We start from the raw sequence: 16,380 nt of genomic DNA, 5'->3' as shown, positions 1-16,380 counted from the left end.
TCCCGGTGGAATACAGGATCAGGTTTAAGGTGCTGGTTTTAACCTTTAAAGCCCTATATGGCCTAGGACCCTCGTACCTACGGGACCGCCTCTCCTGGTATGCCCCACAGAGAAACCTACGCTCATCAAATAAAAACATCCTGAAGGTCCCAGGCCTCAGAGAGGTTAGGCTGGCCTCAACTAGAGCCAGGGCTTTCTCGGCTGCGGCTCCAATCTGGTGGAACGCTCTGTCACAAGAGACTAGGGCCCTGCGGGACCTGACATCTTTCCGCAGAGCCTGCAAGACAGAGTTGTTCCACCAGGCCTTTGGTCAGGTCCCAGCCTGACTCCCTCCTCTGGCAACCTGCACAGAATTTTGCTCAACGGTTGCCATTAATTTGACCTTAATTAATTTTTATAATGGAATGTTTTTAGAATGTTTGATTATTTGATTGTTTGATTATTTAATTGTTGTTAGCCGCCCTGAGCCCGGCTTCGGCTGGGGAGGGCGGGATATAAATAAAATTTATTATTATTATTATTATTATTAAAAAGGGTACATTTGGGGAAAGTGCGTACCAAGAGAAAGTCAGTGAAAATAATGTACACAATGCATTTTAGATGGGAAAATTGCTTGCAAAAATGCATGTATTAGGCAAAATCATGTACAGTCAACCATACATCAGGAGAAATGCACACAATTTTGTGTGTGAACTTCCTAAAAAAAGAATTACAAAACAAATGTAGAAATGGAACAAACAGAATTTAAGATTGGGAAAATGAGAAACAGACCGAAACTGAAAATTGCAATTTGCCAATCTGTACTTAGATGAGGCCATACTTCCAATTCTAAAGGGGACAGGCCCCTATCAAACTTCTTCAAATCAGAATCAAGTATACCAGCACCTTTGTACCATATCTGACAAAAGGGAATTACAATCCCAATAACCGAAAACATTTTTGCTCACTGTTGCGCTTGTCTATTGAAGAGAACCAACCCGCTTTGAGCAGTTTTGCACACCAGAGGCAAATGCATGCAAGTCAAGAGCCCAAACAGCACTTTTCAAGTTCACCCAATCAAGACCTCACCAGTGTTTTTGGCCAAGTTTGATCAGGAAGGACCACCAAATCTGTACACGAGTAGCCCTGATATTTTAATGGAAATACTGCACTACAGTCAAGTTTACAACATCTGTATAGAAATCACATGAATAGGTGGCAAAAAGGTTCACATTACAGAATACAAAAAGCAATTTAAAATAAGAACGAAAGTATTTTGCTATTTGTACAGGCCAGGACTAGGAGCTTGGAGCTCAGATGTCAGACATCAGGGTTGGGAGGGTCAGGGGGTGGGGAGAGAGAAATGCTGAATTCTGAAATCCTGCTACAGGAAGGGCAGTGGCCTCCTTTATTTTGCAGCTGCAGGGGTTTTTCTTACCCTCAAAAACACTGGGTCAGAAAAAAATCCCACCCTGCTCTACCTGTCTTGTTCAAAATGACACTTGGGAAGTGTTTTATCTTCTAACTTGGTAAAAAGGTCTAAACTGATAGTTTAAATATACACAGAAGAGGTACATCTGAGAGGCTGCCGAGAGTGAGGAGCAGGGGAGCAGCACAAGCAAAATGGAACAGGACACAGTAGTGTTGTCATCCCCCTCTTTTAAAAGGGCAAGGGAAGGAGACATGGGTAAGTTAGCTTATTGCTGGCATACCATAAGAACTCCCCAGCTGGGCTCCACTCCTTGCTTTTACCGCTGCAGGTCACATTCCCCTGTGCAAACCTGCCTCTTACTGCAGAGGCCCAACCTGCACCTCTACACAGTTCTCTTAAGCTACAGGGAAGAGAGAGATACTTGCACAGGTCCTCTTTTTCTCCTCTCTAATTTCTTTGCCTTGGACCGTGACAACACTGTTCTGAGAGTGTGGACAGCTACTTGCTGGGATACCTGGAGAGATGTAAGTCTGGCAGATTTGGGGAGAAGACAAATACCAGCAAGTCATATTTTTAAAGGTCTCTTGGTTTTGTCACTTTGTACAAGCAACCAACGCCTCCTTGGAAGAGGGCACAAATGTTAGGTTCATTGCCATTTACAAAACCCACAGCAACTTTTTTTAAAGAGAGACCTTCATATCTTCAGTTTTTGTTCATGCCATCTATAGTAAAAAAAAATGTCCCTGCTTGTGTATGTTACTGGTGAAACCACAAAAGGCCACCCCTCTTTTTTTCTATGGTCTTGCATGTGCGCTCTCTCTCTCTCTCACACACACACACACACACAAACACTCTCTCTTCTCTCTCTCTTGAGCAGCTCTGTCAAATACTGGTTTGGTATTTAGGATATTTTCTTCAACAATGAGAAGAATCACACAAGAAACCACAATCAACCCCAAACTAGGGAGCTCAGCAACACTTTCAAAAAGTGCAAATTCTCTGAGCTGGAAGACTAGGTGGATAATAAAAAAACTACCCAGCAAAACAATCTCCCAAAAACAAACAAACAAAAAGAATTTAAAAATTCTGATATATATTATCATTCATATATCACATAGGCTGCTTAAAATACGAGTCATGTAATCCCACTACACACACATTCTCATTCTCTCTCACACACATATCCTTTTTTCCCTTTCCATGAAGAATTTTTTTTGTTGGGTTGGATGCCTCCCTGCCCGCAATTGGTAGCCATACATCTCTCAGAACAGAGTGAGGGAACCAGCAAGAACACATCTTTCTCTGGTAAGAACCAAGATGTATTATTACTATTATTATTATTATTAATAATAATAATAATAATAATAATAAAATTTTTGTATTTTTGTATTTATTTATTTTTTACAAAAAGGAACAAGTTTCCACACAAAGCACTACAATGATAACTCCCTTTGGTAGAAAGTGTAATAAAAATGTCTCTGTCACTCTCATCTGTAGGTACTAAAACCTGAACCTGAAGCCACCTGGTACTAAGGTACACAAGAAGCTAGTATAGTTATACTAGCACATCAAGCATACTTTTTCTTTAATAAAAAACAAAAAAAATTGACAAGTATGTACATTTATTTACAAAAAAAGAGGGGGGAAACCAGTTTAATATAGGTTGTTGCTATTGTGAAAGCTTGTGTTGTCTGTATAGGGGTACTGTGTAGGTGAGAGGAAGTGTTTGTGTGAAAAGCTGGTGCATGGCACTAAGAGAGACTAGTAAACAAGCAGGTTCAAAAAAACAAAACAAAAAACAAACCCCAAACAAAACGATCGTTCCACTGGCACTGGAAAGGACTGACCGATCTTAAATGGTTTGTGTTAAGTCAGGCACCCAGATAGCAAGGAAGGAACTGGAGAGAAAAGAGAAGGGGGCAGCAAACTCAAGAGCCAATGTTTCCGCCATCTGGACTGCTGAGCCCTGAGAGCCGATGGAAAGTTCCAGAAAGTCTGCTGCCTACTCCTGTTGAAGCTGGGGACTGGGCATTTTGGAGATTCCCAACCAAGATACTCTGGCTGCAAGACTTTTTTTCCTTTTTCTTCTTGGGGAGGGGGTGTTCAAACGCACCACATCTTGTCAGGCTATTCAAAGCCCCCAGTTGTCACTGATGCCCATGTGGCTGGGAGAACGCTGCTGGTGTGTGTACAGGAAAGATGGGCTTCTCTACAGCGACTTGGACACCTCAGCGCCCCTCATGGCATGGAGCATGCGTGTGATCTCAGCCTCTGGGCAGCAGTTCCAGCTTCCGTTTCTCAGGATGGACATTTCCAAAAGTGGCCCCCCTGGGGCAACGAGATGTACCAGCTATGAATTAGTCCAGAAGTGGCTGTTGTTACGGAGATAACAGCGAGGGGCTGGGGAGGAGGCGGGAGGAAGGCATCTTCCTTGTTTTCCTTGATGAACCTGCACAAAATGTGCACCCACAACTCGACCTTTTCCTATCCCCCAGGAGTTTAGGGCGTCTTGAATATTGTGCCATATTTGACGCGGTACTTGTTAATGCTCACGAAGTGCAGGTCCTCTGTGTCGCAGGTAGTGGTGCAAGGCACCAAGCCTTCCAAGCCCTCCCCCATTAGCCACTTGCTAGTTTCAGCTGCCATTTCACGGGTCACATGCTCCTTGGTCCACCTGTCAACCCAGGCCTGGAATCGCTGGTGCAGCCTTTTGCTCACCCTTTCATGGGACTACAAGGAAGGGAGAAAACAAGAGAAAGCTTTAGTGACTGGCATTATGCAGTGAGGCCTTGGTCAGACATGCATGCCTGCTTAGCACATGTACAACCCTCTTTTCCCTCCATGTCACAATCTGCATATAGTCTAATGGACACAGGTTTTCTGCCAGAAAAAGTGGCTCCCATTACACATACTAAGTATACCATTGAAGTGATCCCCCTTTACTGGCAACAAGGCAAGCCAGTGTATGCAGAATACAATGAGTTCCCAGTTGATCTCCCAGTAAGATACAGACCGGACCCTGACACCTCTGGTCATAAACACAGTTGCTTTGATGAACAGTGATGCAAGCAGAGGGCTGCAGGGGGAATGAACCAAAACACCACTGTATCCTGGCTGCCTGCAGCTTTCCCTTGAGGAGAAGCCACAGCTGCTCACCCCACCCGCTTTGCTCAGGCCTACCTGATGGGCACGCAACAGAGCAGTCCTCCTGTACATGTAATCCTCCGATTTGATCACGTACACCATCTTGTAGGAGTTGAGCTTGAATTTGCACTCCAGTTTGTCCAAGCTCTCCACGTTCTCCAAGGGCTTCTTGCTGATACCCTCCTTCCCGTCCTTCTCCTGCTGCTCCCGACCCCGCTGACACTTGCGGATCCGCCTCAAGTTCCTGTAAAGCAGAGAGCCCCTGCTGGAATTAGCACCCGCCTCCCTCATCGGGCTGGACGTTGTGGCTCGCGGGGCCTGCTCCTCAAAATCCATCACACTGCTCGTGCTGAATGACGATAAGAGCGTAAGGGATGATTAACACATTTAACGTTGCCGTGGTTGCCTGCATCCTCCTCCACTTGCTGAAAAACTGCTGGGGAAAGGAGCAAATCCCCTCCCAGCAGAGTTCAGCCCAAGCTGAGAGGGGAAGGGTGATTCCCAGGCACTGGCTAAATTGGTGCTTGACCTGCACTGCGGAGGAGAAACTCCTGTTATACATAACCATCCTTTTTTCCTGACCAAAAATGTGATCTTTGATATGCTACCAAGGCACATTCATTCAAAGAATTGCCACAAAAGCTCATGATGACATTTGCTGGCTAGTTTTTCCTCCTCAGTACAGGCAAGCATTAGATCAACCAGTCCTTGTGACCCACTCCTTTCCTCTTTGCTTGTGCGAAGCACTCGGTGAAGGGCCTTCCACCACAAGGAGAGGGAGACATAGACAGACAGCTACGGCTGTTTTTAATGTGTGGATCAGCACTTAGCCACAACCATGGGAGAGCTTCAAAGCTGTTTACAAAGTCTGTACACAGTGCAATTGCATGAAGCTGAAGCAGGGTTGTCCAAGTACATATTAGTGACCACCCCGATCTGAAACATTTCCTATTTCTGCTTTGTTGGGGTTTTTTTTTTGGGGGGGGGAGCAGCTAAAGTCACAAGAGCAGAGGCCTACAAGGAACTCTCAGACTATTATTATTATTATTAGCAGCAGCAGCAGCAGCAGCAGCACACAACTGCCACCATGTTCTTTCCGGCTGCCAGTTTCCTACAGTGACCCTAGGCAATGGGGCTATGATCTCCAGAGGAAATGCATGCCTCAAAATGACCCATTAGTTCTTAGAGTAATGCGCAATATCATTTCACTCACCTTGGCAGAAATACTGGCTTCTGGGCCAGCTGTTCCCGTAGTTCAGGAGAGGTAGAATCAGAATTGACATACCGATCCACATAGTCGGTCCAACGCTGAAATAGAACACAGAATAAAGAGATGCACCAATGAGCTCCCTTTAACAGAGGAAGCTTTCCTACGCTGGTACCCAAGGATGAAGCATCATGCACGCAGCCCCACTTCCGAGGAGCTTCCATTCCCCTTCTGTGTCCAGGGCAGCTGCCTACCAGCTTCATCTGGCTGAGACCCTACCTGCCTGCAGACTGTCTCACCAGAGTGGTGCATGCTCTAGTTATCTCCCGCTCGGACTACTGCCATGCACTCTACTTTGAAGGTGATCTGGAAACTACAACTAATCCAGAATGCGGCAGCTAGACTGGTGACTGGGAGTGGCTGCCGAGACCACATAACACCGGTCCTGAAAGACCTACGTTGGCTCCCAGTACATTTCTGAGCACAGTTCAAAGTGTTGGTGCTGACCCTTTAAAGCCCTAAATGGCCTCAGTCCAGTATACCTGAAGGAGCGTCTCCACCCCCATCATTCAGCCTGGACACTGAGGTCCAGCTGGCGATTCCCCCCCTGTGAGAAGTGAGGTTACAGGGAACCAGGCAGCCGCCCAGAATGGCTGGGGAAAGAATAAATTATTATTAATGTAATTATTATTATTATTATTATTATTATTATTATTATTATTATTGATGCGACACTCATTATTTGTAAAAAAAGGGCTGGGGAAACCCTCTCTTATTTGTTTTAGAACAGCAGAGGTATGTGCCACTTGGACTTTAAAGCAGGGATAGAATAATCTGCTTAAAATTACTGTTCAATGGCACAAATGTTACAATATTTATAAGTGGCAACTCACTGATCTTGGTAAGCCAAGATTTTATAGAATTTTGTTAGTGCAAATGCATCTGTAACTTTCAGGATCAAACTTTTGTAGTTCCATTTTTGAAAGAACTCACACTCCTTTTCCCTACATTGGTCACAATGAAAGCAGCCTGAACCATTTCATGTTAAGGACAATATATTGCTCTTTCACTTGTATTGCTCAAAATATTGCATTACTCACCCCAAACTTGAGGGACAAAGGGCTATAAAAAGAAATAAGATTAGACCCTTCTGGCTTTGGCAAAGATCTTTGGCAATGCACAACAGTATCTTCTATGAGTAGCCTTGGCACTGAATAATTATGTTGTGTGAACCTAAATATTTTGGAAGGACTTTTTGTTTGCTTTCAAGCCTAAGAATGCATGCAGTCATTGTTCCGCATGAAGACGTCATAGAAAAGCACTGGGCAACTCCAACTAAATATTGGAAATTGTTTGAGGTTCACCTTGTCTTGTTGTTTGTATGTAATGCTTCAAAATGCAACGTTTGGAATTAGGCACCTACTATGGTTAATGTTTTCAGCTTGCTTTTAAAAAATCAGTTATCTAGCGGTCACAAATGTTTCTGACCTGAAAGCACCTCATCAGATGAAGCCTGAATATACTGACTTGCTTGCCTTTGTAAGGAGTTGTGCACACATATAATCTACTCATATTCTGAAGATAAACAGCAGCATCTGCTTACTACTATACACAGAAAAACTATACATGTTAAAATCTGAAAAAATCCACATAATAGAACCTGGACCTATTTTTACTGCACCTGAAGTGCTTCAGTAAAAATGCATATATGTTCCTTTGATAGCTGAAATTAAGAACCACCAACCAGCAGCAGTCCCTTTCTTACCTCAGCCTCAACAGGGTCATCAGAGTTCTCCTCTTCTGTGTCAAGCAGCTCAATAGTTAGCTGAACATGGTCTCTGCTCTGAACAAACATCAACTGCACAACAGAAGACAGTACTTCAGTAAGGAGCTCAATAATCCTCAGAGGTTTTATTAGGTACCCAAAGCCCAAAGGTACATGCTATACAGGCTGAACTTGGCCCAGCAATGTAAAGCCACCTTGTTAGAGATCGAAGAAGGTTCAGATAAGCAGAGAGCTCATTTGAAAAGTTCTCTGCTGGAAGTCTACAGATGAGTCAGCCACTATCACCATAGCAACCATGAGTTTTCTTTAGGCTAGCAACCTCCATCAAGAAACTGCATTATTTTGCCCTTAAGGTGAAAGTGAGGGAATTGCCCTGCCGGCTGCTAAGCCATGCTGCAAGACCAGGCTGGACTGCTGAGCCACTAATCCTGCAAGTCCTTCGATTCACTGAGCAGGGGGGCTGGGCATTGCGTTTTTAAATTAGTTCTGTGGCTACACTTTTCTGCTTCTCACTACCACAGCTGTCTTTCTTCAGTTTCTGCTTGTTTCCCAGACTTGCTGACTACAGCAGGAAGCACTTCAGCTACAAATGATGGAGCTGAGTCCATCACCTGCTACTCTTCCCCCAACCCACAATTTTGGGTTTGAGGGGGGAAAAGAGAAACCAAAAGCTTTATATCAACTTGCTCCAGCCTGTAGGGGCAATTTTTTTAAAAGGGGGGGGGCATGGAAATTGCTGCAGGGAAGCAATGGGAACACAGAGCGAACTTCAGTGGAAGGAAACATTATATTTAACAGCATTTTGATCTCAGGTGCAAATGAAGCTCTGGGTAGTATGAGTGCAACCAAAGAATGTCCATGCGCAAGGGAACTAGAGAGTTGTAGAGGAGAAAAATAATTGTGAAGAGCTGGTGGAAAAAACTGGGACTTTGGTGGGGCCGCCTGTGTATCTGTAAGGGAGGTGGGGTGGGGGACAACATTTACTTAATAGAAAGAAAGGTGTAAGGGATCAGGACTATAGTTAAGCCATGCTTAAGTCTGTCTAGTGTAGCATTTGGGAAAGTGATGAAGGTGGGGGAGAAGCGAAAGGCACTCTACTGACACCCAAGAAACCAAAATGAAAATGCTAAGAATAGCAATTCAGGGAAATGGAAGCCTCTGCCCGCACACAGGTGAGACAGCCACCTTCTTTCTATGCTTGTTCAAAACAGAAAGAGCAGCTAATTGGGATCTGACTAAATACTGCTTCTGCCAGCTTGCGTCAAATGTACTATAAATCATTAGAAAAACAACTGCATATATTTCACTAGTTAGGTACTTGTTGACGGAGCACAACAGCTTACCTGCATGTGGCCAAGAGCATCATTAAGCAACCACTGCTGCATACAAGCCTATAGCACCTTTTGTGATTTGTCTCTATGGCACTGGAACTGGTAGGTGGTTACGCCAATTGTGGTTGCAAGGGGCGATGGCAGAAGCCAGGTGAAATACCTGGTGAACTGCTCAGTAAGCATAATGCAATTTGGAAACGTGCACATCCTTGGATGTTTTGCTAGCGACAAAGAAGATCGTCCCCATTCCGTTACCCCTACTCGAAGTACATCAGGATCTCTCTTCCTAGCTTTGTGAAGACTCCAAGACTTTTTTTTTTACCTTAAAGCAGTTCTCATCTTGCATTAGCTGCTCAGCTTTGCGCTGGTATGCTGTCTCTACAAGGGACCGAGAGGACTGTGATGACAGCAGGCCTCCGGTAGCTCCATTGCTGTTCTCAGCCAGGTACAGTTCTGTCACCTGTACACAGAGTTCGTCGCTCACAATGTGCTGAAGCTGTTGATATATCATATACAGGAGACATTACAATGCTTTCTGGTAACGAAAATTATCAAGTGCAAAAAACCCACATAAAATTGCAGCCTAAATCGTGCCAGAGAGAGAATTAACTACAGCTCACAAATGGCACATCATCCAATAGCAATTCCTTCTACGGGTAACAAGTGTGGGTACAAGTTAATTTTTGTGTAACTTGATAAACCACTTAGAGGCCTACTTTGGCATTACGTGCTATATAAATCAATCACTCGCTCAAAATAGTTAAGACAAAAAGGTAACACAACCTCCTGGATTTCTCATCCCCATCTCCTCTGGTAGACAGATGAGGTTCAGCAGTAAGCGACTGAGCCCTGAACTGGTTTTCTAGGCCTGTTCTTTCTTGAAAGCCCCAGATCCCCTGTCCCCTCCTCACCTGTCTAACAATACTCTGAATCAGCTTGTCCATGGTGAAGGCAATGTAGGCATGGATGGTGAACATCTCGCGAAGAGAGTCCTCATATTGCGAAGAGTCCATGTTGCCGTCCAGCAGGTTCCGCACCATGTCTAGGAAAGCTGGGTAGTAATCTTCCACATCGATATCCACTAAAAGGGGAAAGAAGGATGTTCCACGTGAGACCTGCTTCTCCCTCCCTCTCACCACCTGGCCATTAAATGTTGATATGGGCCAGTAGGAAGGTGGGAGATTATATTGGAGTTTGAGAAAAAGATTTGGAGGGAGAGACTGTGATGGAGTTTGGCCAATTTTGGGCAGAGTTTGGCTTTTAGATGTTGTTCCCCACTCTACGCAATCACATGGAGCATACCCAGGAACGTAAAGAGGGAGACACCTGTCATTACTTAAAAATGCTTGAAGGGGGGCGGCTGGGATCTATCTATCTATCTATCTATCTATCTATCTATCTATCTATCTATCTATCTATCTATCATCTATCTATGCCAGTCCTCTCTTGGCCACCTATACAGTCATACCTCGGCTCCCGAACGCCAAGCTTCCTGCAGCCAATCAGAAGCCGAATGGACTTCCAGAACAGATTCTGTTTGACTTCCGAGGTACAACTGTATGTGTTTGGGATGTCATATCTTCCTTCCTTATCAGGTAGATGCAGAAGCCCATTTCCTTCTCTTCCCTAATGAGATACCTATTACTCACTGCTTGCTAGCAATGAGTTACCAAGATTTGAATCTTTCCATGTAACTGCTGAAACTTGCATTTTTTTTATATAAAAAAAATACTTTGTCCAGTTTTATTCAGTACCCTTTTAACTTTATTCTTGTCTGGGTCCTTCACTGGACTTAGCATTGTATCCTCTATTTCTTATCTCTCAACTTAAAAAATAAACAATAGTTTGAACCATTTATTGTTGTTTGGGTTATAATCATTAACCCACCCGGTTGAAGTTTTGGGGACATCAATCTCTGGCAGCAGAGGCAAACAAGCAACAGGGAAAGGAGAAGAGCAAGAGAATAGGAGTTATCCCTCTTGACTGCAGAGGAAGACCTATCCAGCATTCTGCTTGCAGGCAGTTCAGGAAAGCTTACTGGCTGGACAGAAAAGTTGCAGTCCCTTCCATTCCTTGCTCCCAGAGCCTGGCATTCAGAGCCATACACCTACTGCATCTGGAGCCTCCACATAGCTATAGTAGCTGATAGCCACTGGTGGATAAATTCATTGAGCGCAGAGCTAACATTCATTCTAAAGCCCCTTAAGTTATTGCCATCACTCTAGGTTGTAGCAGTTGACAAGGGCCTTTCTTGGCTGGATCAAAAGCCAAACTGTGCTGATGGGAAGGAAGATGGCTCTTTACAACAGAAAGTGGCCCCACCACTTCTGCCTTGGAGACCATTGTCAAAGACCAGCCCCTGCCACACTAGCCCAAGCCAAGTATGGGTGTACTCACTTGGCTCTTTCAACCGCAGCTGGATGGCAGGGCTGTCACTCTTGTCACGCTTGACACCCAGCACATCCCGCTCCCACTCCCTTTCCCGATTCTCCTCTTCAATCTGCCGTTCGGCCTGGTTGTATATTCGCAGCAACCGCAAGCAGAGGATCTGGTGGAGACGGAGGAAAATGTACCAGTTGTTGTTGACATAGAACAAGTTGTAGACTTCATCCATTCCACGCAGCTTCTGGGCTGCCGTGTTGCTGAAGAGCAGCTTGGCTTTAGGAGGGCTACTACCCCCCACACCATTGTGCTTTTTCACAGCCCCTGAGCCTTCGTCCACATCCATCTCTTCCTCTTCCTCCTCCTCCACATCAGACAGCTCGCCTCGCTGAGCAAAGAGCAGGTCTGGGATGAAGTGATACATGATCTGCTTGATTTTGTATTTGTCCTCTTTCTGGATGCCTGTCTGCCGCTTCACGTGGTGGATAATTAGAGAGGCAGCGTCATCCAGGATCTGTTTATCTTCGTAGGCTAAGGACAGGTGAGGGCCAATGTTATCTTCAGAAGTCTGCTCCTGCCTCTGAAAATCAGGAGAGAAAGAGCATGAAATCCATCTCCACATGGCTCTCTTCTCTCATCAGCTGAAAATCACTGCCTGGGCTGGACAGGAAAGTGCTCTACCCCAGTAAGTATAAAAAGATCTGCGCAACTAATTAAGTTTATACCAGGGGTGACCAACTTCCAAGAGACTGCGATCTGCTCCCACTATAAATAAACTGGCAGTGATTTGCCCACTGTATTGACCAAAGTTGCTGAGTTTTTTTTTTAGGGGGAGTGGCCAGAGTTGTGATCAACCAGGATCAACCTACGATTGACCAGCAGCTGGCAATCGACCACTTTGACAGCTCTAGTTTATACAAAGCCACTCATCTGGAGGCCAGAGCAGACTTCATGGCACCCAAAAGGACCAGTTTCCTTGAAAGCTTTCCCACCATCGGTGCAGCTATTTCTCCTCTCTATCCGAAACCCTTTTGCCCACCTCAGATTATAGTACAGTGGTACCTCGTGTTACAAATGCTTCGGGTTACACAACATCCTTTCCATCAATTGTCAATCAGGATGAAATAAGGTTGAAACAGAGAGGGCAAAGCCTCCAACCTACCTCATCGTAAATAGTCTCAATCTCGCTAAGAAGGCTCTTTGATCTTAAGACCTTGGTGTCATTTTGTTTAAAGTTGATGCCCTGGTGGTCAAGGGACTTCAGGTAGTATTTCTCATTCTGTTCCCGCCATACTTTGTTGAATCCTCTCTGGGCTTCTCTCCACTCCTCCTCTTTCATTTTTAACCTTAACAGAAAGAAAGGCAACATGGCCTGAGAGATGAGTACAGCCACGAGGACTAGCAGGAATAAAGCATCCTGCCTTTGACAGACTTCAACATTCAAGGGATATTCAAGGCATTCGTGATTTGACCACATTCAGCATGGGAGAACACGAGCAGAAGGTGATGTAACACAGAAAATGGGCTACTTTGGTCTTGATCTCTACAGTCATACCTTGGGTTACAGACACTTCAGGCTGCGCGTTTTCGGGATACAGAGCGCCAAAACCCGGAAGTACCGGAACGGATTACTTCCGGGTTTTGGCGCATGTGCATATGCAAAATCGCAACCCGTGCGTGCGCAGACGTGGTGCTGCGGGTTGCGGACGCTGCGGGTTGTGAACGTGCCCCCCGCATGGATCAGTTCGCAACCCGAGAGTCCACTGTATTATAATTCATGACTAGATCAGAACATTCCAGATTAATCACCATTGTGGATCTTTCCCTGTTTAAAAAAACATTCTCTGCCATGAACAGAAGTTTACCATCCACTCTCCTGTAGCAGCTGCTTTGCTGTAACTTCATTCGAATCCACAGCTAGCATGTCAGTGAGCATCCACAGCTGACTTGGGTGCAGGAGATCCATGTTCCAAACCTCACTCAACTGTGCAGCTCACCACATGCTCTTGGTCTAACCTATGTCACAGGGCTTTTGTGAGGATAAAGCGAGCTAAACCCCATCCATGTATGCCACTTTGAGCTCAGTGGGGGGCGAGATACAAATGTGAGTGGTCACTAGCGTTGAGCTTCTCTGGGCCATAAGCAACGCGATGCAAGGGAGGCTGCCTTTGAGAATGGCCTAGAACTTGAGTGACTTTTGAATACAAACTGTAAGCTGGGGCTGAGTGCCCTGACTGCTGCACAGGCTCCTGGTCCACTCCTGGTCCAATTCAAAGTCTTAGCTTTGACTTTATATTTCTTTACAGATTGTGACCAGGTTACCTTGTAAGGACTGCTCTTTTGCATATACCTACCTAGCCAGAGATCTTTGTATGTGACCCTCAACTATGAACTCCTGTCAACATGACAGATGGCATTTTCCTTGCCTAGCTTTGGAATGTCCTCCCTGGAGAAGCTGACCTGGTGCCTTCTTTGGCATCTCTTTATTGTATTGATTAAGTTTTTGTCTGTGTTGTGGAATTTGAGGCTGTGCATATATAAGAAAGAGTCTCACCTGGGGGCTGTGGACTCTCATTTCTTGGAAGTTTTTAAGCAGAGCTTGGATGGTCATCTGCCATGGATGCTTTAGCTGGGATTCCTGCACTGCAGGCGGTTCCAGCTCTAAGCTTCTATGATTCTATAATTCTATATATAGTACACACACTCACTTAATGGATATGTATTTTTATATTGCCTTTTAAATTATAGGCAGCCTCCCTTCACACTTGTTCAATATGTGTGCAACCTTATGCTCGTGAATTGTGCCAAACACAGAAGGGACCCTAAAACATCATAAAGATATCACTGAAACGTCACTAAAAGGGTGGAACGGGGGGGTGGGGCGGTTGCAGGCTTTTTCAATGTGTTTCAATTATATACAGTTTAACTGGTATTTGCAGTGCCTTGGAATGTAACTCCCACGTAGGCAAGGGTCTACCTGAAATTGCTTTTTAAATTGTGCAATGAATCATCAGTCACACTGAGAACCTTGCTAAATGACAGGACAAAAATGCCACCCAAAAAACCATCATTAAAAAGCAGCACTTGGGGAAACTGAAAAAGGAGGGGGATGAGGGTGCTCCACCTGCATTTCCCAGTTACCTTTTCAACACAATAGGGACTGCGACAGCTGGGTTCTTCCTAAGCCCATCAATGATGTCAGCTGCCTTGTCAGCATATATCCTCTGCAATGCCTTGCGATGAATAACTTCTGAGGAGCCGCCCAAAGTGTTGTCCAGCCGGAATTTGGCCTGCTCCTCAGCTGATAAGCGTGAGAGTTTCTTCTGTATCGTCTCTAGGACTCTGATGGTCGCTAGGTTGGTCTCCAAGACAACATCCAGCTGAAATGGAGAGCATGCATCAGCCATGGCTTATAGCAATAAACTATAAAAACTATAAAAAATAAACAAATTCTGGCAGATGTGGGAATGGGGTTCTTACATATAGTACAAAAGGCTTTTCAACACTGTGTAAGATGGTGGAAACTGAGATGAAAAGCAGAGCAACAGATCCAAACAAAACCCTTATTCACATCCAATAGTCTTTAAATCTAATTTTTTGGTGGGTGGAGGGTGCTATTGTAATAGGTAATTTAATTTCTATGTGAAGCAAAACATCCAACCTATGAGCCTGCAGCTACTCACTTTCAGGAGATGCACATGGCAGCAAGCAAAGTATTGACAAGTATTATATCTGGGAGGGTAAGATAAGAAGACTATAGCAAACCACCATGATATTACTATTGTGCATTTATACAGCACTGAGTGCTCAAAGCACCTCACATACACAACCATAGTCAATCCTTACAACAACCTTGCAAGGAATGCTGGTATTATTACCCCATATTACAGAAGCAGAGGTGAGTCTTTTAGGCTCCTACTCTGTTTGTTGTGGGAGCAAGGTTCAAATTGGTGGCCTTCCTTCTCACAACCCACACTCTTGGTTAGTGCTTTACACCAAAGCTATCAAGAACTATTCATTCATCAAAGCAGATATTAAGTCAACCTAACATAGTATCACAAGCTTCCCATGACATTAAGCTCTGATATAGCTACCTCAAATCGTTCATCCTCACACCGGTAGATGTGCTCTTCATACTGAGTCTTCTTGGAGCTCACAAACGTGGAATCTTCAGACCAGGATGGAAAGGAGACCCAGGTGTCATTCAAAACCTTAGGAGGAGAGAGAAGCATCTCATTTAAGAGTAGCCAGATACCTATAATTCTAGCTCCTACATAAAGTAAATTTTTACAGATTTTTGGGAACTGTCATAGATGTACAAGAAAGGGCAACAACAAAAGATTTTCTGAATTTTTGATCCATTGGTCAGTTTAGTTGTAAGATTAAAAGTAATAGAAACCATCATGCTTTGAGCAAAACTCAATAGGAGCGCTTGAGCTCCACCTGCAGGACCACAGTAACTGTCATTTCTATTTCTGCCTAACACACTACAACGTGCCTTGGATTTTAAGAAGACTAGACTTTGCAATCCACACATAAAATCGCATGACAATACCTCAGAGTGGCTCTACACTTTATGAGGTGAGCACAGTTGCTATGGACATATTGGCACTGACACTGGTGTTTCACAAAGTAAATATGCAAAGTGTAGATAACATGCACAGGCCTTTAAACCCAAGTGTGCCCACGCCTGCACTTTATGCACGTTCTGTAGAAACCACTCAAGTAACACCAGTAGACACACAACAATAAAATAAACTTTACTGTACTTGCCAAAGGCCATGATAAAATCATACCAACACTGTGAGGAAAAAGAAGTATCTATATAATTATATATAAAAAGCAGAGCCACTGCCTGAACCATCAAGATCATAAAATGCAAATGCTCGTGTAGAATGGGGGCATCACACAGCTTGCGAGAGTTTCCTATTTAGGCCTCTGAATCTCCCTTACAGTTTACTGCAATTTTGCCCAGGTTTTTCTTACCAATCTTTCTTGCCACCAGCGCGAAGAGGGTCACGTTATAAGTCACTGGAGCATTAGCATCTCTGAGCAGCCATAGACCCCTCTCTGCCAGGGAGAGACAGCTTTCCTGGACAACCAAGGGATTTAGAAAGTC

General features: G+C 44.5%; 1 protein-coding gene across 8 annotated transcripts in view; it reads right to left on the bottom strand.

Moving 5' to 3' along the window:
* Positions 1-1,112: 1,112 nt before the first annotated feature.
* The window catches only part of SIN3A (SIN3 transcription regulator family member A), a 58,327-nt gene continuing 43,059 nt past the window's right edge, over positions 1,113-16,380 (bottom strand). For 3 of the 8 annotated variants that reach the window (XM_083412730.1, XM_083412729.1, XM_083412731.1), the window contains exons 12-21: positions 15,356-15,472; positions 14,403-14,641; positions 12,424-12,607; positions 11,277-11,841; positions 9,791-9,960; positions 9,202-9,375; positions 7,528-7,620; positions 5,769-5,863; positions 4,592-4,904; positions 1,113-4,141 (exon numbers count right to left, since the gene is read on the bottom strand). In XM_083412730.1, coding sequence (XP_083268856.1) covers positions 3,911-4,141; positions 4,592-4,904; positions 5,769-5,863; positions 7,528-7,620; positions 9,202-9,375; positions 9,791-9,960; positions 11,277-11,841; positions 12,424-12,607; positions 14,403-14,641; positions 15,356-15,472 — 2,181 coding nt within the window. In that variant the 3' untranslated portion in view covers positions 1,113-3,910. The remainder of the gene's footprint in view (positions 4,142-4,591; positions 4,905-5,768; positions 5,864-7,527; positions 7,621-9,201; positions 9,376-9,790; positions 9,961-11,276; positions 11,842-12,423; positions 12,608-14,402; positions 14,642-15,355; positions 15,473-16,380) is intronic. The other 5 variants (XM_083412735.1, XM_083412736.1, XM_083412734.1 and 2 more) reach the window with 2 other exon arrangements.

The sequence above is a fragment of the Podarcis tiliguerta genome (assembly GCF_965153285.1).
Source record: "Podarcis tiliguerta genome assembly, chromosome: 14".
Taxonomy (NCBI): domain Eukaryota; kingdom Metazoa; phylum Chordata; class Lepidosauria; order Squamata; family Lacertidae; genus Podarcis; species Podarcis tiliguerta.
This window is presented reverse-complemented; position numbering and strand designations above follow the sequence as displayed.